The sequence below is a fragment of the Phoca vitulina genome, unplaced genomic scaffold (assembly GCF_004348235.1).
Source record: "Phoca vitulina isolate PV1807 unplaced genomic scaffold, GSC_HSeal_1.0 scaffold27, whole genome shotgun sequence".
NCBI classification, from domain to species: domain Eukaryota; kingdom Metazoa; phylum Chordata; class Mammalia; order Carnivora; family Phocidae; genus Phoca; species Phoca vitulina.
Genome location: NW_022589730.1, coordinates 24755479 through 24773954, shown reverse-complemented (window position 1 = coordinate 24773954; position 18476 = coordinate 24755479). Strand labels below are relative to the sequence as shown.

Sequence of the window (18476 nt, the reverse complement as noted above, 5' to 3'; positions counted from 1 at the left end):
AGTACATCTGGGTTCAAAGTTGGGACAGGAGAAGGGGCATGTAAGTGCTGGGGGGGCGTGCATGGTGGTGATTTCAGATTAGGCTGCGCTTCCTACCCCCCACCCCTGGCGGTGAGGCCTCCGGGTCTGCCCACCCCCTGCCTCGCCTGGCTCTGAAGCGCTGCCCTCTCCCCCCCAATTCCCGAAGGCTCGGCTCCTTTGCAACACACCGTGAACCTGGCAATGAGCCCGGTGGCTCTTTGGGCAACACCCCCCCAGCCCACCCGTGTCCCAGGATGCCCGGGCAGCAATCGCCCCCACCAAAGATGCCCAGACACATGTGTGCGCGAACACAGACACGCGCACACATATGCCAATATGTCATCTATTAAAATTCCAGTTTTACAAACTTGTTTTAAAATTGCCCAAAGGACATGGAAAATAGCCCTGCTTTGAAGATGTGTGCATTCTGGAATGGCCGCCTCAGCTGACATCTGGTTTCCCGGTCTCTGGACGGAGGGGGGAGGCTGAGTCTGGGCTTCCCGGGGGGCGGGGTGGTGGGGGTGTGGGTGGGGGATGGGCTGGTCTGAAGGTGTCTGCACCCACCCGGATGCCCCTCCCTCTGCCCGCGCCCGATCCGGCCGGGGGCTTGCACTGACGTGCGGCTGGAGGGGTGCAGATGGTAGCTGGGCCTAGGCCTGGGAGGGCCTGGAGGGGGCCAGGCCTGGTGCAGCCAGGGGCTTGGTGGAAATGTCCCTGTGTGGGACCCTCCTTCCAGGCTGTCCTCCACCCCTACGCACTTGGGAGCACTGCTGGTTGGCGGCCTTGGCAAAGAAACACCTTCCGCAGTCCCTGTCCCCTGACATCCCCTGCCCAGCAGCCCCCTGCCGGCAACTGCCGCCCTGGCATGCGCCTCTGAGGCCGGGTCTCCCCACACTCGGCAGGGCAGCGGAGGGGCTGGGGCGGCCGCAGACGCAGGCAGGAGCGAGAGCCTGCTCCTTCTCTGGGCCTCGGTCTCCTGTCTGTCTCATGGGGATGACCTCCGGCTGCGCCGAGGAGGGACCGAGGGCCATCCCGACGGCAGTTTGGCCCGCCCGGAGTTCTGGGAGGAAGATGCCATTTGGCAGGGGCACAGCACCCCCCGCGCCGCCTTCCCCAAAGACCTCCTGGGGTGGCAGGGCTGTGGTTGAGTCATGGGAGCCCAGGAAGGGAGAACACGGGCTGGGCTGGGCTGGAATGGCTTCCTGGAGGAGGCTGGCTTTAAACTGGGTCAACTGGGCGAGGCCTCATCAGAAGCAGCCAGGACGCATGCTCAGCCTTGGCCCCGTGCAGGGCTTCTGCCGCTCCCTGTACGCCCCACTCGCGAGATCGACAGCCCCTGACAAGGTCCCGCCAAGCCAGGCTCTGGGCAGAGCTTTCTGGGGCTTAGGGGCTCCCCCTCCCCTCTCCCCTCTTCTCAACACGCCCTCGGGGAAATTCCGTCTGTGATGCTGTCATCCAGGCGAATTCCGGTCAGAACCAACATTGCCGGCAGCCTGCTGGTGGCACCTGCCACCACTAAGCCCCCTGCCACCCGTGAAGCCCCCGCTGCCCGGGCACTTCTTGCCTTTCATCTCCAATGTTCCCGCAGCCCTGCTCCCGACGGGCTGATCCCCCCGTTCCGGCCCCCGGACCAAGGCCCCGGGGAGATCCGGCAACAGGGTCTCTCCAGGGCAGCCACGGGACCACACTGATCTCAGCCGCAGCCGCAGTGGCCCTCGTGGGAGCAGTGTGTGTGGGTGTCCACTTTTGCCGGTGGCACCCCCCAGGCCTCAGCCCCCGCCGGGCACCCGTGGTCCCAGGTGCACGGCCTCCCTTCTCCTGCCCCGCTGTCCGCGGGGGCTTCCAGATGCCAGCGTGGCCACGGGCGCACCTCTGGTGTTGCCCGGAGGACCTTCCGTGGCTAGTGGGGTAGGGGCCCTGACGGCAACTCTGGGGGCACCAGTGTCGCTGGGCTGCCTGGCCAAAACGACTTCTGAGCCTGGCCTGGCAGGGGGACAGGAACTGCGGGGGGAAGACAAGGCGGGGGGGAGACAAGGCGGGGAAGGGTAGTCCAGGCAGAGAGTGGGAGCAGAGACGACCGGATGAGTAAGGGACAGTCTTGGGGACTGAAGCTAGAGGCGTCCACGGGGCATCTCCCTTTCCAGCCCTGGCCCCCAGTGTAAATGAAACCAAGGGTCGCCCAGGGCTCCTGTGGGACCATCAGCCCTAAACACCCCCATGTTCTGGAGTTGGGGCGTGCTGAGGCCAACATAAGGCTAGGAGCCCGTGAGGCTCTGGGGGCCAAGCTGGGAGCCTGGAGACCCTCCTGCTGGGGGCTCCTTCACGTTATCCCCTAGAAAGTTCTTGGGTTCCCCAGCCAGGCCGGTGGGCCCCCTAAGGAGCCAGGCTGGGCTGGGCTGGGGAAGTTGTGCTATGGTGAGGACAGATGTTTCCAGTTTGAGGGCTGGGGTTGGCATAAAGTGTTTGTTCCCCACCAAATCCTGTTTCCTATTAAGCGGACTCTGGGAGATGGGGAAGCCGCCATTCGTTCATGCAGCCTGTGTGTGGGAGTCCTGATGAGGATGGGGCTGCGGATGCTGTGGGGGCACCACCCTCCACACCTCATGTGCTTCCATAGGCTTTTGTCCTGGGAACTGTCCCTGGGCTCCTGAGCAGCCTTATCCAACTGGAGGGTCTGAGAGCTGGGACTCTCGGGGGAAACCTGGCTCTGGCCCTTCCCTCTGCCCTGATCATAGCTTATCTGTTGGTTATGTCTACCCTGCTTCCCACTCCCTTCTTCCTAAAGGAGCCTGATTTATATTCTGGTGTTCACTCTCCTCCACACAGCTGATCCAGCCGGGCTCCAGATCCTGATTAGTTTGCTGTGATGGTTTGGGAATGGGTGTGGGAAGCAGGCTTGGGCATGGAAATGTTAGGGGACTTCTGGGAGAGGAGCTCCACTCCCAAGCTGTGCCCTAGATGCCTTGATGCAACACCAGGAACTGGGCAACCCCCTTGTGACTATGAGGGGAGCCAGCCAGTGGGTGTCAAAGCTACAGACAGGCAGAGTTGGTGTCCTTAAGATGGTGTTGGGTTGCTGTATTAGCTTTCTCTGGGACTTCCTATCATGTGAAATAATACTAGCTATTATTTATTAGTGCTTATCATGTTTTACAAACTGTACTAAATGCTGGCATTATTCAACAAATATTTCTTTTATTTATTTATTTTAAGATTTTATTTATTTATTTGACAGAGAGAGACACAGTGAGAGAGGGAATACAAGCAGGGGGAATGGGAGAGGGAGAAGCAGGCTTCCTGCGGAGCAGGGAGCCCGATGCGGGGCTCGATCCCAGGACTCTGGGATCATGACCTGAGCCGAAGGCAGACGCTTAACGACTGAGCCACCCAGGCGCCCCAACAAATATTTCTTTTAAACATTTTATTTTAGAGGGGGAGAGAGAGAGAGCGAATGGTGGGGGGAGGGACAGAGGGAGAGACTCTCAAGCAGACTCCTTGCCAATCACAGAGCCCGATGTGGGGCTCGATCTCACAACCCTGACATCATGACCTGAGCTGAAATCGAGAGTTGGATGTTTAACCAACGGAGCCACCCAGGCGCCCCATTCAACAGATATTTCTGGAGGTCAGGTATTGTTTTAGGTGTGGGATGCAGACACGAAATCCCTGTCCTCAGAGAATTTATTTTCTCCGTGCTTTTTTTTTTTTTTAAAAGATTTTATTTATTTATTTATTTTGACAGAGAAAGACACAGCAAGAGAGGGAACACAAGCAGGGGGAGAGGGAAAAGCAGGCTTCTCATGGGTTCATGACCTGAGCCGAAGGCAGATGCTTAACGACTGAGCCACCCAGGCTCCCCTATATTCTCCATGCTTTAAATATTATCTCACTTAAGACTCAATAGCATGAGGTAAAACGACGGCGGCCACAGTTGGGCTCATGCAGCGCACTCCCACCCCGAGTGAAGCCTTTAGCTTCACTGTCCAGGTTTCCTGCAGCCGGGGCTCTGCATGCAGCCGGCTTTCCCCAAGCAGAGCCAATCAATTGGCTGATGCTGAGCGGGGAGTGAGCGTTGGGGGGTAGCAGGTGCACAGGCATTAGGGCAATGTGCTGGTGCTTGCTTCCTCTGGGGGAGCTATGGGCAGTTAGTGACTGGTCTCTAGCTGCGTGGATGGGTGCTGAGTGCTGGGTTGGGCAGCAGATAAGCTGCCTCAGTCCTGGGAGCAGTTGGGTATTTCTCCTGGCTGAGCAGGATCCAGGAGATCCTGGTCTACCCCAGAATTTGGTAGCTACCTAATACCCAGAAGTAAGTCCTTTTCTGCCTAAATTAGCTCAAGTAAATTATATGATTACTGTAAATAACATCACGTAAAATGTGCCATCGACTTTAGAGGAGGTGGTTGGGTGGTAGATGATGAGAATCCACCCGTGGTGGGTGAAAAGCCGGAGTCCTTCATTACTCACTGGGAAAATATCAGGCCAAATTGGTTCCTCCTGTGCTTCGGAACAAGACCACAATCAGATGTCAGGCTGAGTGCAGGAACGGGATGGGGCTTTGGGATTATCGTCTTTGAGGAGGGTGTATGGTGCTCTGTGCGTGGGGAAAGACCGTGTGGATGTTGGATAGGCAAAGGGAGGAATTAGGTGGAATCCTCCTGCATCCCAGATGCAATAGCAATGTTGAGCCTCCCAATCCATGAACCTACTACCTTCCACCTATTTAGGTTTTTCATTTCAGTCACTTTTTTTTTTTTAGATTGATCTCTGAGTACCTAATGGATTTCTGTGTATATGGGTTTTAAATATTTATTTGAGAAAGACGGCACGCGCACGCAGGGATGAGGGGCAGAAGGAGAGGGAGAATCTGGAGCAGACTCCCCGCTGAGCACGGAGCCCAACACAGGGCTCAGCCCCACCACGACTGGAGCTGAAATCAAGAGTCAGACGCTTAACTGACTGAGCCACCCAGGCGCCCCTGGATTTTCGTTTTTTAATTTTTAATTTTTTCCTAGTGGATTTTTAAAATTCTATTGTAGACGGTACATTTTTAACATTTCATTTTCTGTTGTTTTTTTTTTTAAAGATTTTGACAGAGAGAGACACAGTGAGAGAGGGAACACAAGCAGGGGGAGTGGGAGAGGGAGAAGCAGGTGGGGCTCGATCCCAGGACCCTGGGACTACGACCCGAGCCGAAGGCAGATGCTTAACCAACTGAGCCACCCAGGTGCCCCTCATTTTCTGTTTGTTGTTGGCATATAGAAATGCTAGTGATTTTTGTTTATGATCTGGTATCTGGAAACCCTGCTAAGTCTACCAGTTTATTGGTAGATTCTTTTAGATTATCTACATAATCATGTCATCTGAAAATAATGACAGTTTATTTTCTTCCCATCCAATCTTTTTTTCTTTTTTTAAACATTATTGCACTGGGCTAAGACCTCAGGTACTATTTTCCCCCAACATGCAATGAGGTCGAAAGAATTTTACGGTGGACACTGTATATCCATGATCTAGATTTTACCCAGTTTACCATAGATGTATTCTATCATATATCTATCCATCCTTCTATCCATCCATCAATCCATCCTTTTTTTTCTTTTTGTGATGCATTTCAAAGTAGTTGCAGGCATCAGTACTTCTCCCCTAAATTCTATGGAGTGCATATCATTACCTAGTACTTTTTTTTTTTAGATTTATTTATTTTAGAGAAAGAGAGCACATGAGCTCGAGTGGATGGAGGGGCTGGCGGTTGGGGGGGGGAGAACTTCAAGCTGACTCCTTGCTGAGCATGGCACAGGGCTCCATCTCAGGACCCTGAGATCATGACCTGAGCTGAAACCAAGACTCCGACGCTCAACCGACTGAGCCACCCAAGCGCTGCTACCTAGTACTGTTTTGAATAGGTGTGTTCTTGGACATCTTTTTCTTGCTCCCAATCTTAGGAGGGAAGTTATTGATATTTTAAGTAGGATGCGCTCACTCTAGGTTTTTTGTGACTATCTTTATCAGAATGACATTTCCTTGTTTTTCTAGTTTGCTAAACATTTGTATCATCCAATGACTGAATTTTATAAATTTTATAAAAAGTTTTTTTGCATCTATTATCATTTACTTCTCCGCCTTTATTGTGTTAATGTGAAGGACTCTAATTTTTGAGTGATAATCCAATTTAATCATGATGTATTTTTACATACTGCTTTTTATAACTTGCTGGTTTTTGTTTGCTAACATCTTGTTTAGATCTTTTACATCTATAATGATGAAAGAAACTGGCATGCAATTTTCATTTCCTATACTGTTCTTGTCAAATGTTTTATATATAAGGATATACTAGTCTCTTAAGATGAATTTGGAGGTTTTCTATTATCTAGAAGAGTCTGTGTAAGATTGGCATTATTTTTTTCTAAGATGTTGGCTGAATTCACTGGCGATGCTATCTGGGCCCGTAAATTGCCTTGTGAGATTTAAATTATGGATTCAACTTAGGCAATAAATGTAGGATGATCCCAATTTTCAAGATTTCAAGAAAACCACTATAAAAAAAAAATTTGTTCATTTTATCCAAAGTTTAAAAATGGCTTTATTGAGGCATAATTGACATATGAAAACTGCACATGGGTAAAGGGTACAATTTGATTAGTTTTGACATATGTATATACTCCTGAAGCATCTCTACAGTCAGGATTGTTCCATCTATGGGGCACCTGGCTGCTCGGTTGGTGGAGCAGGGGACTCTTGATCTCAGGGTTGTGGGTTTGAGCCCCACTCTGGGTGTAGAAACTACTTTTAAAAAAAGATTGTTCCATCTAAATTTAAAATTTAGTAGTATTCATAATGTCCTCTTAAATATTTTTAATGTCTGATGTGAAGTAATTTGCTCATCTTCACTTCTGATACTGGCTATTTCTCTGTTCCCCTCCCTCCCACCCTTTCTCCTTCCTTCTTGACCAGTCTTATTACAGAGTTGTCAAACTTCTTAGTCCTTTTATTTTAAAATATTATATTTATTTGAGAGAGAGAGAGTGTGAGAGCACATGGGGGGGAGGGAGGCAGAGGAAGAGGGAGAGGGAGAAGCAGACTTACCCTGAGCAGGGAGCCCGATGCGGGACTCAATCCCAGGACCCTGAGATCATGACCTGAGCCGAAGGCAGACGCTTAACCGACTGAGCCACCCAGGCACCCCTTCTTAGTCCTTTTAGAGAGCTTTTTAAAAATTTTCTTGATTTCTTTTATTCCTCTTATTGTGTATTTGTGTTCTATATTTTGGCTTTTGTTTTGGGTTTCATTCACGTTTTTTGTTTTTTTTAAATTTTGAGGTGGTTGCTTGATTTTCAGCCTTTCTTCTTTTCTAACATATGCATTTAAAGATATACATTTATAAGCAGAGTTTTAGTTGCAATTCACAAGCTTTTTTCCTCCATAGGTTTTGATATGTGGTATTCTTCTTATTCAGTTCAAAATATTTCAAGTTTCCATTATGATTTCTTCCTTGACAAATGGGTTATTTAAAATCTGTTCGACTTCCAAATATATGAGGATCATCAAATTGTCTTTTTGTAATTGATTTCCAGCTTAATTGCATTGTGTTTGGAGGACATATTTCATTTGAATTAATTCTTTTGAAGTTTGTTGAGACTTGTTTTATAGCTCAACATAAACAAATTTTGGCATATGTGCCACTTGTGTTTGAAAAGTATGCTGTTGAGTGTAGTGTTCCACATGTATCCATTTGGCCAAGTTTGTTAATTGTGTTGCTTAAATTTTGTATAACTTGGGCGCCTGGGTGGCTCAGTCGTTAAGCGTCTGCCTTCGGCTCAGGTCATGATCCCAGGGTCCTGGGATCGAGTCCCACATCGGGCTCCCTGCTCTGCGGGAAGCCTGCTTCTCCCTCTCCCACTCCCCCTGCTTGTGTTCCTGCTCTCGCTATGTCTCTCTCTGTCAAAAAAATAAATAAAATCTTAAAAAAAAAAAAATTTTGTATAACTTGATTTTTATATACCTTTTTTAAAAAATTTTTTTATTGTTATGTTAATCCCCATACATTACATCATGATTTTTATATACCTTTTTAAATCAGTTACTGAAATAGGTGTGTTAAGATCTTACTATATCATTGCATATTTGCCTAAATTTCCTACTTCTATCAACTTTGATGTATTTTGAGATTATATCACTAGTGCATAAAAATTTAGAATTATCGCTTTCTGATAATTGAACAGACCCTTTTTATTTCTAATAATGCTTTTTTTTTTTTGCCTTAAAGTTTAATATTAATATATCTACACCAGTTTCCTATGCTTACTGTTCGCTGGGTATATATTTCTTCATCCTTTCGAAATTTCTAAATTCATGTTTCAAAAAGTATCTCTTGTAAATGGCATAGGATTTTTACTTTTTAATTCATTAAAAAAATTTCTTATTTTAAGTAAACTTGATGCCACACATGGGGCTTGAACTCAAGACCCTGAGATCAAGAGTTGCATGCTCTACCAACTGAGCCAGCCAGGTGCCTCTATGATTGTTGTGTATGTGGGTTTTTTAAAGAACTTGTCAGAGAGGGCAAGTGAGCCCACAAGCAGGGGGCGGGAGCGGCAGGTAGAGGGAGAAGCAGGCTCCCTGCTGAGCAAGGATCCTGATTCAGGACTCGATCCCAGGACCCTGGGATCATGACCTGAGCCAAAGGCAGATGATTAAACGACTGAGCCACGCAGGCATCCCATGATTGTTGTTTTTAAAGCTAGTCTGACAATCTTTGTCAACAATGGAGCATTAACTCATTTACATTTAATGTAATAATGGATTTATCACATATATCTTGCAACTTGCTTTCTATTTGTCCCACTGGTTCTGTTTTTCTTCTTTCTTATCCCCTTATCTTTAACCTGCCACTGAATTGGTTATTCCATCCTCTCCAATTAGCTTCAAAGTTACATACTCTTTTACTAGTATTTTTTACAACATGCATTCTTATCAAAGTCTAATATTAAATGGGATTTTTTTTTTAGTGTTACAATCAGAAATATAGGATTTATATGGGTACCCCATGGATATTTCTGATCGTAACACTGTAAGTTTTCTTCCTGGTTCATCGATGGTGGTCTTCTTGCTAGGTCTTCACATGGTGGAGAGGACGAGAGATCACTCTCATGTCTCTTTTTATAAGGGCACTAATCCCATCATGGTGGCTCCATCATCATGAGCACCTAAACCTAATGACCTCCCAAAGGCCCCTCCTCCTAATACCATCACATTGGAAGTTAGGGATCATTATATTAATTTTGGGGGAACACATTCAGTCCATAACAGTTCACTTCCTCCAGAGAGAATATACATTTGCTAGGTACCTGGACGCATTAGTAATTTGGTTTCACCTCAATTCACATTCAGGGATTAGAAGGGATTGATTTGGAAGCTGGGCCACAGCATCCACAAAGGATAGTCTACTGATCAGAATGGAGGACTAAGTAATCTAAACCAACCCTCCAGCAAAGAACTCGGAAATCTGGCCAAAATATTTTAAAATTTTGCTTGAAGGCATGCCAGAGCCCACAGGATGGTGACGTAGTATCTGGTTAGTTGAAGAAGACTGTTTTTCTGGGGGTTTTTGCTATTCCAGAGGCTGTTGTCTGAGTAGCTGGCACTTTCAATCGCCTTGTAAAGTCAGGAGAGTAGTGGCTGCCATGTATGACCTGACCAAGGGGGTGGGGTGGGGGAGGGGCAGGCAGTTCCTGATGAATCTCCCTTGCTTTGTGTGGAGAACCCCAAATGGATATACCCTAATGAGATTACATTTTATGCTTTAGTAAAGTTCTTAAAAAATAAAAATGCATTATGTACTGTGAATTGTGTGCTATAATCCATTCCTCAGCTTCTCATATTCATAGGAAGCTTGGCTCTTCATCAGAGAATAGAAACCCTGACCTCCTTGACTCTTGGAGGCAATGTAGGACACTGGAATAACCCTGAATTTGGCGTCAGAAAGCCCAAGGATCAGTTCCGAATATCAAATGGCAGCTCCTGAAACTGCAGGCATAGTGCCTAGGAGGGAATTAAGAGACCCAAAGGGTTGACCTTGCAAACTCAAGCCTATAAAGTATCAGCAAGTACCACAACTCTAATTTATGGCTCTGGAAATGAGCACAGAATGACTCAGTTATGCAGAAAGATTTAATGCCTAAGGCAAAACACTGGCTCCCCAGGAGCTAAAGGACAGTATGTTGCCTAAAGAATATTAAGAGATCCTAGCCCTAGAAGCATCCCCCCCCAACCCCACACTGAACATTTCTCTTTACCTTAGTAAGCTTGAGGAAGTTGCTAAGTGTTCTGATTGATGCTGGTCCTATGTTCTTCCCTCTCCCCATCTTGCATGTTTCCAGCTCCTGTGATTTCCTTCTGGAGCGGTGTACTTTCTATGCTTCACCTCAGGGACCTTCTCTGTCTTTCCTTTCTCGGTCTCTGTCCTTGAGCTCCTCCATAGCCCTGCTTCTGTCTGCACCGTTGAATGATGACCACCCTGTGATGCCAGGGCTGTTGTTCATAGATCTATGGCACCAGCCTCAACGGGGGACCGTGGGAACCAGAGTTACCATTTTGAAGCTTTTTGCACAGTGCCTTGAACTCTTGATAGGAAAGGTGAGACTAAAAGGGGCCCATGCTTTCAAAAACAAGTAATTGTGGCAGAGCCATTTGTTGATGATACAGTGCAGTAACAGTTTTGTATCTTGGGGAAGAATCAGATGTTAACTTCCACCCAAACACAAGATGGCCCTGTACCGCCTCATTCTACACATTTTTACTTTGTGGAAAACAATTTCTAAGCAAATTAATGCAAGCGTAATTCAAGTTTATCAGTTAAATTTATTGTCATGTAATAGATCTTTCACAAAAATCAGAAGACTCCTGGTGGGTCTCCAGAGCTGAGGCATTGACGCAGTGGTGTCTGGGAGCGTGGGCCCACGTGCTGCCTGAGGCGGTAGCCCCGGCTTGAGCTTTTAGGCCAGTAAGCACTTCCGCTGTTTGGTTCATTAAAAGCGGGTGGGGGAGAGGAGCATGCTGGAGAATGGGGCTTTGGAGGCACCTTGGTGAGCCAGGTGGCCTGGGGAGGGAACTGTGGGATCCCCTCAGTCAAGGGCTCCTTGGTTGTTGGCCCTCTCTGACTGACTTTTGGGGGACCCTATTTCCTCCTGCCCCGAGAACTGATAGGCCTGCAGCCTAGTGATTATCCCATGGCATTGCCCAGCCCTCAGCCTCCAAGGACAGATCCACGGTCCGAACAGAGGTTCAGGTGCTGCACGCGACCCTTTTAACATTGTGTGTTTTGGTTTAAAGGAAAGGAAGCAAGTCAAAATGCTTTGGAAGCAAATTCAAGCTGTCTATCATTTCCCCATGTGGGGAACATAAAATAATTGCCACCTAAAATGATCATCATTCAGACTGTGAGGATTGACCCATCCACCTTCAAACCGCCTCTCCCCCTGGGCTCGACTAAGCAGGAGCTGTTAACACGCCTCATCTGCCGGTCTGAGGCCCTGTCCGTGTGATCTTAAGTGAGATACAGCAGAGTCCCCAGCCACTTGTGGAGACAGGAAGAGGCCTGAACAGAGCAAGGCCCGAGGAGGCCGCAGGCAACCTGCCCTTGCCTCCTACGTCCAGCCGCCAGCAATGGCCCTTTGTCCATCAGCCAGCCAGCCTGCCTCGGGGAGCATCCTGGTGAGGACGAGGAAATTGTCTGGCTAGCCTCAAAAGCCCACTGAAGAGATGGAGCAGCCCAGGCTTTTCACGGGCGGAAGCCACACAGATGTGCACTGACGTGCTGGCGTGTTTTTGACCTTTCCAGAGCTTGCTGTGACTGGACATAGCTCCTCCCAGACCCTCTGAGATTGTGATGGACCAAAATGACTCCGGCCTCCAGCCCGGGGACACAGGGAGAGGAGAGAACTAGTTCCCAATAGAGATTAGCAACAGCCGACTGACACGGGGTGCTCAGTCTCATTTGAGATTACGTGCTTTCTACGCAGAAAAGCAGATACTTTTTGTGTCTTTGAGAATGAAACAAGGCTCCTCATCCAGGCTGTGAGAGGGTGGTCGTGGACTCAGACCCGGCCTCCAAAGGACCAGCCCACTCTGCCTTCAGTACCCGCGGCTCCGGCAGGCATGCTCTGCTCAGGGCAGCCCGGCGAAGGTTTCCCTCAGAGAAGCTTCTTCCTCTAGCTCAGGGTCCAAAAGAGTTTAAACAAAGTCCGAAATGAAGAGAAAAACATGTTTTTCATCTCATGTGGAATACTGTATTAATCAAATTGGTCTCCTTTTCTCCTATTAGTCTGGTTGAAGAAAAAAGATTGCTTTCAAAATGAAGCTTTTCTTTTCCCAATGATTAATACAGAGTAGATTAACTTAATTTGTGCTAGACTGCAATTTAATTCAGCTACAGCTCAGAGGCCAAATCCACAGAAAAGCTAATCTGAGCTTCATGAGAAGGAGCCATTTCTTTCTTTGAAAGATGCAGAGGATCTGATCTAAAGGCTTATATCCAATGGCCTGGGCATAGTGTTTATTAAATCATGGGCCCTCTGGAAGGCAAACCCCTCATACATATGACTTCATTTCCTTACTAATTCCTGTCTCATCATCTTTTCAGATATTTCTCTATGTTGAAAACACACACACACACACATACACAGGACCAAAACAAAAATCTTGAACATGCGAAGAAAAAAAATAGTATGTACTGGTGAAGTGTTATATGCCTAAGGCATCAGGTTCCTGGAAAAGCTCTAGATTTTTGGTTTAGAAATAAAACTGCATGTGGAATAGCAGGTTTTTACATTTATTATTGTCGTGTGCCCCCCCCGCCCCCCTTTTTTGCACTACAATCTAAGCTGAGTGATCTACTGCCAACTGGCACCAATTCTCCAAATCCAAGCGTGTAAGGGAAGCACGCCTGTGTGATCCTCTTTGCTAGAAGATACATCAGGCAATCTGTCTACTTCTGTTCCCCAGGAAGAAAGTAACTGGAAGGGCTGCTGGGTGGGAGGGAGGTGAGGGTGGGAGACAGTGTCCTGCCCTCAGTCGGAATCCATCGTGAAGAGCTGGATGTCCTGTGGGTTCCAGTAGAGGCCTACTGCTGAGTTGTAGACCAGAGACCACACATAGGGGATAAAAAACTCCTCGGGCTGCTCCTCTTCCACATATTTGAATTTCAATTCTGGAAATTTCTGCAACAAAAACAAGACGATTTTATAATCTCACAGTTCCATGCAAAAGCAGTGCTGAGGTGTGCAGGGAGCCCACCTCCCTCACTGGTCACCGGGCCTGAGAGGTCTGGGGCTTTACCGGCCAGTTTGCAAATGACTCCTGAGAAAACGTGAAGTATGTGGAGGAAAGACGAGTAAGCCCGTCAGTAGCTGTCTGCTGATGTCGGTCTGCTGAGCGGAGCAGGGACCCGAACAGGGGGAGGCAGGAGGACAAGTGTCAGAGTGGAAACGGGCCCTGCACAGGTGACAGACGGAGGGCTCACGGAAAGACTACCTACTGGCCCAGCCGAGGGCTGGCTCTCCCTGAGACTTTGCTTTCAGGGCTGAGTGTCCTCGGAGATGAGAGCTTTCCCTCACAACTCCTCAGCCTGGACCCACGGGGGCAGGCAGGCGTCCCTCATGGAAGGCCGGGCGGGTGCCGGGGCCGCCTCCTCGGGGCCGTGGTGATGGCTGTGGCCTTGTGGAGGGAGGCTGGGGTGACTCCTCGCCGGGGCTCAGTTAAAGCTGCAGTCTGGCTCTGTGAACGTAGCCAGGCGACCGGGCCTGCGCTCTGCGGCCCGGCTGATAAGCAAGCACTGAAATCATCTGATGACTATGTGGACGAATGAAACAACCAACCATGTACCGAGGACCAACGCTGTGCCAGGCGACAGCCACTGCTTTATGTATATTGTCTCGTTCACAGTCTTCTGTTCACTGGACGGCCTAGCGCTGCAGGGGGCCATGGCCACAGGCGGGCTGCCCTCACAGAAGGGGTGCCGGGGCCAGGGTGGGGGGGCAGCAGCAGCAACAGAACAATGAGAACAGATTAGTGAGAAAGACCGGAGGCTCCAGGGCCCTGAGGGAGGCGGTGGAGGCGGGGGGCGGGGGGCGGGGGGTAGACGGGACGGGCAGCCAGGTGAAGAGGGAAGGGCGCCGCTCCTGCCGGACCAGGTGGACGCAAGGCCGGTGTGAGGCAGGGCACAGCAGGCTGGAGGTGCAAGGCGGGCAGGGGGAAGCACCGGCAGGCAGGGCCCAGCCCCAGGAGCAAGGAGGGACACAGGAGCCGCATGAGGAGCCCTGGCCTCCGCGCTAAGGTCCTGGAAGACTTTGAAGGGTCTGAGAAGGGGGCTTGGTGAGAATGGCTCTGCGCAGTGACCCCTCCAGTCACAGTGTGGAGAACAGAGGGCACATAGCAGGGGTGGGGACAGGCCTGGACCAGGAGAGAGGCCAGCAGGCCTAAACGAAGAGGAAGGAGGGGGGTGGGCAGGAAAGCCACCCACTCATCCACCCATCCACATAAAGTTGTAGGAATTTTATTTTTATTTATTTTTAAAGATTTATTTATTTTGTAGAGAGACAGAGAATGTGTGAGTGGGGGGAGGGGCAGAGGGAGAGAGCAAATCCTCAAGCAGGCTCCCCACTGATCGTGGAGCCCGACACGGGCTCAATCCCAGGACCCCGAAATCATCACCTGCCAAAATCAAGAGTTGACCGCTTAACCGACTTAGCCACCCAGGTGCCCCTTGTAGGAATTTTAAAACATCATTTTACAATAATTGAGACTCGACACCTAAGTGCTGGATCCAGAGTTCCAGACAGATGAGGGAAAGGCAGAGTAAGCAGGAGATGCTCCTGACAAGGTGAGTTTTGAGTTAAATCCTGAAAATGTGTATAGGAATTCCTGAAAGAGGGTTACTCTGGTCAAGGATGCAGTCCCCTCTGTTACAGCTTTAATGAAAACCAACTCTATTCCATGGCTCCAAAGGCATTATGTAAACATAGAATATACACAAATGGGATTTACAAGTGGCCCGAACTCCTGCATCCCCTACTCGCACACCCTCCCACATCCTCCCTCACACTCTATGTACCCCATACTCCAGAGGCCCGTGCAGGAGGCCTCTGGCTTAATGAAAACCTCCGCCTTTTCGGACCACGAGCGTTTCGAATCCGTACTTTGCTGTCCTCGGTTGTAGGCTGCAAGTGTCCGAGGGCGCGGACGGCAGCGGCAGCGCCTGCCATTCAGAGGGCGACTCCTCCCGGCGGGCTGTCCCGGGCCTTCTGGCGGACACGGTTTGGCCAGCTCGGGGAGACGGCGGCTGCCAGCACGTCCTGCCGTGCCTGGGATTCAGGTGGGGCCCCCCCCACTCCGGGCTGCTTCCGGCCTGGCCTGGGCTTCTCAGGGCTGAGGGAACAGAGTTCTTGGAGGTGGCAGTAAATTTGTCATGGAATCAGCTGTGCTGTCTTACAGGCTGCAACACAACGATACGCTTTCCCACGAGAAACCTGCGCTTGTATCGACAGGGTGTGGCTGAGCGCGCCCGGGCACCACGCTGTGGCCAGTCACCCCAAGGTCCGGCCGAGGCTGATACGGCCAACCCCGCTAATGGAAGGTGAAGCAGGGCCTGGAGAGGCCAAGCCAGTTCTAGGTCACACAGCCTGTGGGGTGGAGTTGGGATTAAAGTGTAGGTCTGACTGGGTGGGAAAGTCAGTTTGAAAAAATGACAGAGTTGTGGCCACCCTAGTCCTTTGTCCTTCGGTTCAACTCTCCTAGGCTGCACGGGGCCCTTCAGGGACAGCGCTGTTCTCTCACCGCATGGCACAGAACCCGGCTCACTACTGGTCCTTAAAAAACAACCAAGCCACAGAGATGTCATCATCAAGAATGAGGGACTGGGTCTGAACAAGAAATTTACCCTCTAATAACAAGGATGAAAATCCTAGTTCTTAGAATGGCTTCAATCTTGAGAAAACTTCTCCCACTGACCCAGAGAGAAGTGAGGGGCTGGGGGGGGGGGAGGAGAGGGGATAGAGTGGTGGCCCGAAAAGGTCAGAGCCCCCACGTTGCCTCTTTCAGCTAGAATAACAACATCCTACATTTCCAAGTGGTAATGTCGCCAATACGATGCACTTGTTGTTAGAGGTAGAAATGACTAAAAGATGTGCAAGCTTTTCTCCATCCAGTGACATATTTGGGGGCTTCCTATGAAGGCCTTAGGAAAGGATGTCAGACAATCTGCACCAGGCTGCTCTCTGCCTCTCTGAGGGTGGAATGGGAAGGAGAACCAGAAAACCGACGGCTTGTGTAAGAACTCCTTCCAACTTAATTAAAGACGCTTAGGCTAGAGTTGCTCAATGGCTAGTGCTAAGTTTTCCTGCCCTTATGATTTTGGGGAAATTCTGATGACTGTTCAGTGAGAGAGGGTAATGAGTCCGAGCCTGCCCTTTGATCGTGCATGGGCAGATCTAGGAAAAGGCCAGTAGGAAAAGCACCCCCGGCATCCCCATGACTATCCTTCCCACCACCTGATCAAACAGAGCTGAAAATGCCTTGTTTTCATTGTGGCTCAAGTTTATGTCAAAACAACAACCCATCTCTCACTCTGGTAGTAAATGTAGTCAACAGACTCTCAACAAAGGATGATACCCAGCATGGCAAGACCATCCACTATGTAGTATATAACAGCAGCTAACAGAACTGATCACCTATTATGTGGCAGGCAAGTTCAAACACTTTATATTTAGTCACTCATTTAATCCTTGAACAAACTAGAAAAAGCACTTGAAAGGCAAGCAGATAATTGAGTTTTAGCCCCATCTTTTTCCACTAATTCAGTCATTCAGCAAGTATTTACCGAAAGCCTACCATGTCATGAGCCCAGGACTAAAAATCGAGCTGAGTGACACCCAATCCTAGCATTTAAGAGCTGAAAGTCCAGGCCTTGGGAGCTGGGTGACTTGGGACAAGGCTCATATCCTCATCTGGGCTCTTAAAACATAAAGTTTACTCTGAGATTTTGAATTTAACCATCCTGTCTCCTTCACAGGGTTGTGACAAATCAAATGAGCTGGTGGCAGTCTCGAGGAGAGGGTAAACGTCGAAAGGTCCTGAGCTGTCCTGTGGGTTGACAAGAGATGGTTTTAAAGTCGAAGCCTCCCAACTGCTTAAAACCGAGACAAGCACAAGGCTGTGGCTGAGCTGCCCTGCGGCCCGAGAGCGTGCGGCTGACCGTGTGGAGGTCCAGCCGTGGCCCCCGCCCGTGCTGGCTTGTGAAGGCCCTGCCACACACTGGATGCCGACTTCACATTGCTGGAGCGGGGGCCACTGGGCATGGTGGAAGCAAAAGAGCAAGTCCAGACAGAGCGGCATGAGTGCACTTCTAAGCTGAACACTGTGGACGCCGCACACACACACACACACACACACACACACACACACACACGCCCCAGCTCCCCTCTCCTCAAAGGAACAAGTGAGCACAGAGGTAGTATTTCTTGGGTTCTTTGCTCAGAACTTTTCACCGACACTTAAAAGGTTCAGTCCAGAGGATAAACCATAAATAGCAGGAAAAAGAAGAGCATGTTCTCGAAAACTGGCTACACACATTGTGAAAGCACAAGGTAGAGAGCTTCCTTTTTCCTGCAATGAGCTGTTTTTAAGATCCGTTTTAAAAGGGCAAAATAAGTAATTATCAAAGAGTTTTGGAAACACTCTTCACTCAACCTGACTGAATGTGAATGCGCTTTCGTAGAATAAGCTGGGCTCAAGCTGTAGTGAATTTGCCCCCTTCTCAAATTTACCTGTCGGTCTCGCTAGAGAGAGCCAACATGGTTAGAGATTTAAATAGACATTCTTAAAAATATGTGCTCCTCTAATAGGTCTTAGAAGTCTTGAGAGCTAAGGAAAAGAAAGACAAAAGGTTTTATTTAGCACTAACGACACTGGGGACACATTTTGTCAGGATTCAGTCCAAGAAATGTCATAGTCTGAATGTCAGATCAACAACCTAGAAAAAGTCACTCTTTCCTTTATGTTCCTTTTCAAGCCTGTGGAGAACAATAATGCCATCCTGTGATGGCTGAGGGAAGTCCAACTTCCTCACTTGAGTGTCTTCATTCTGACTGGGCTGCCTGGGCCCTCCCAGACCTTCCCAGCTCTGACATCCGTCCACATGCCTTCTAACCACAACTCCTCTCCGGAGTTCTCAGGCCCCCTCTGGGCTCTAGCCAGGGGCTGTCGGGTGGATGTGCTTGAGGACCACAAAAGCTCTGGGAAAGCACAGGAGAGGCCCTGGGGACGTGAGGGCTTTGACTTGATAGTTATGGCAAGAACTCTCTGGAAGAGGCTAGCAGAAGGCAGGGTACTGGTCACCTTGGGCCCAGGCTTTTGCCCCTTTCTTTCTGAGACAGTTGTCCTGTGACTCAGCTCAATAAGGAGAG

General features: G+C 49.3%; 1 protein-coding gene across 4 annotated transcripts in view; it reads right to left on the bottom strand.

Moving 5' to 3' along the window:
- DYM (dymeclin) overlaps positions 1–18476 on the bottom strand; it is a 419774-nt gene that overhangs the window by 66607 nt on the left and 334691 nt on the right. For 2 of the 4 annotated variants that reach the window (XM_032422736.1, XM_032422733.1), the window contains one exon: positions 8743–13235. The exons of the other annotated variants lie outside the window; for them this stretch is intronic. In XM_032422736.1, the coding sequence (XP_032278627.1) occupies positions 13086–13235 (150 nt within the window). In that variant the 3' untranslated portion in view covers positions 8743–13085. Of the gene's footprint in view, positions 1–8742; positions 13236–18476 lie in introns of those variants that run through there. 4 annotated transcript variants of the gene reach the window in all.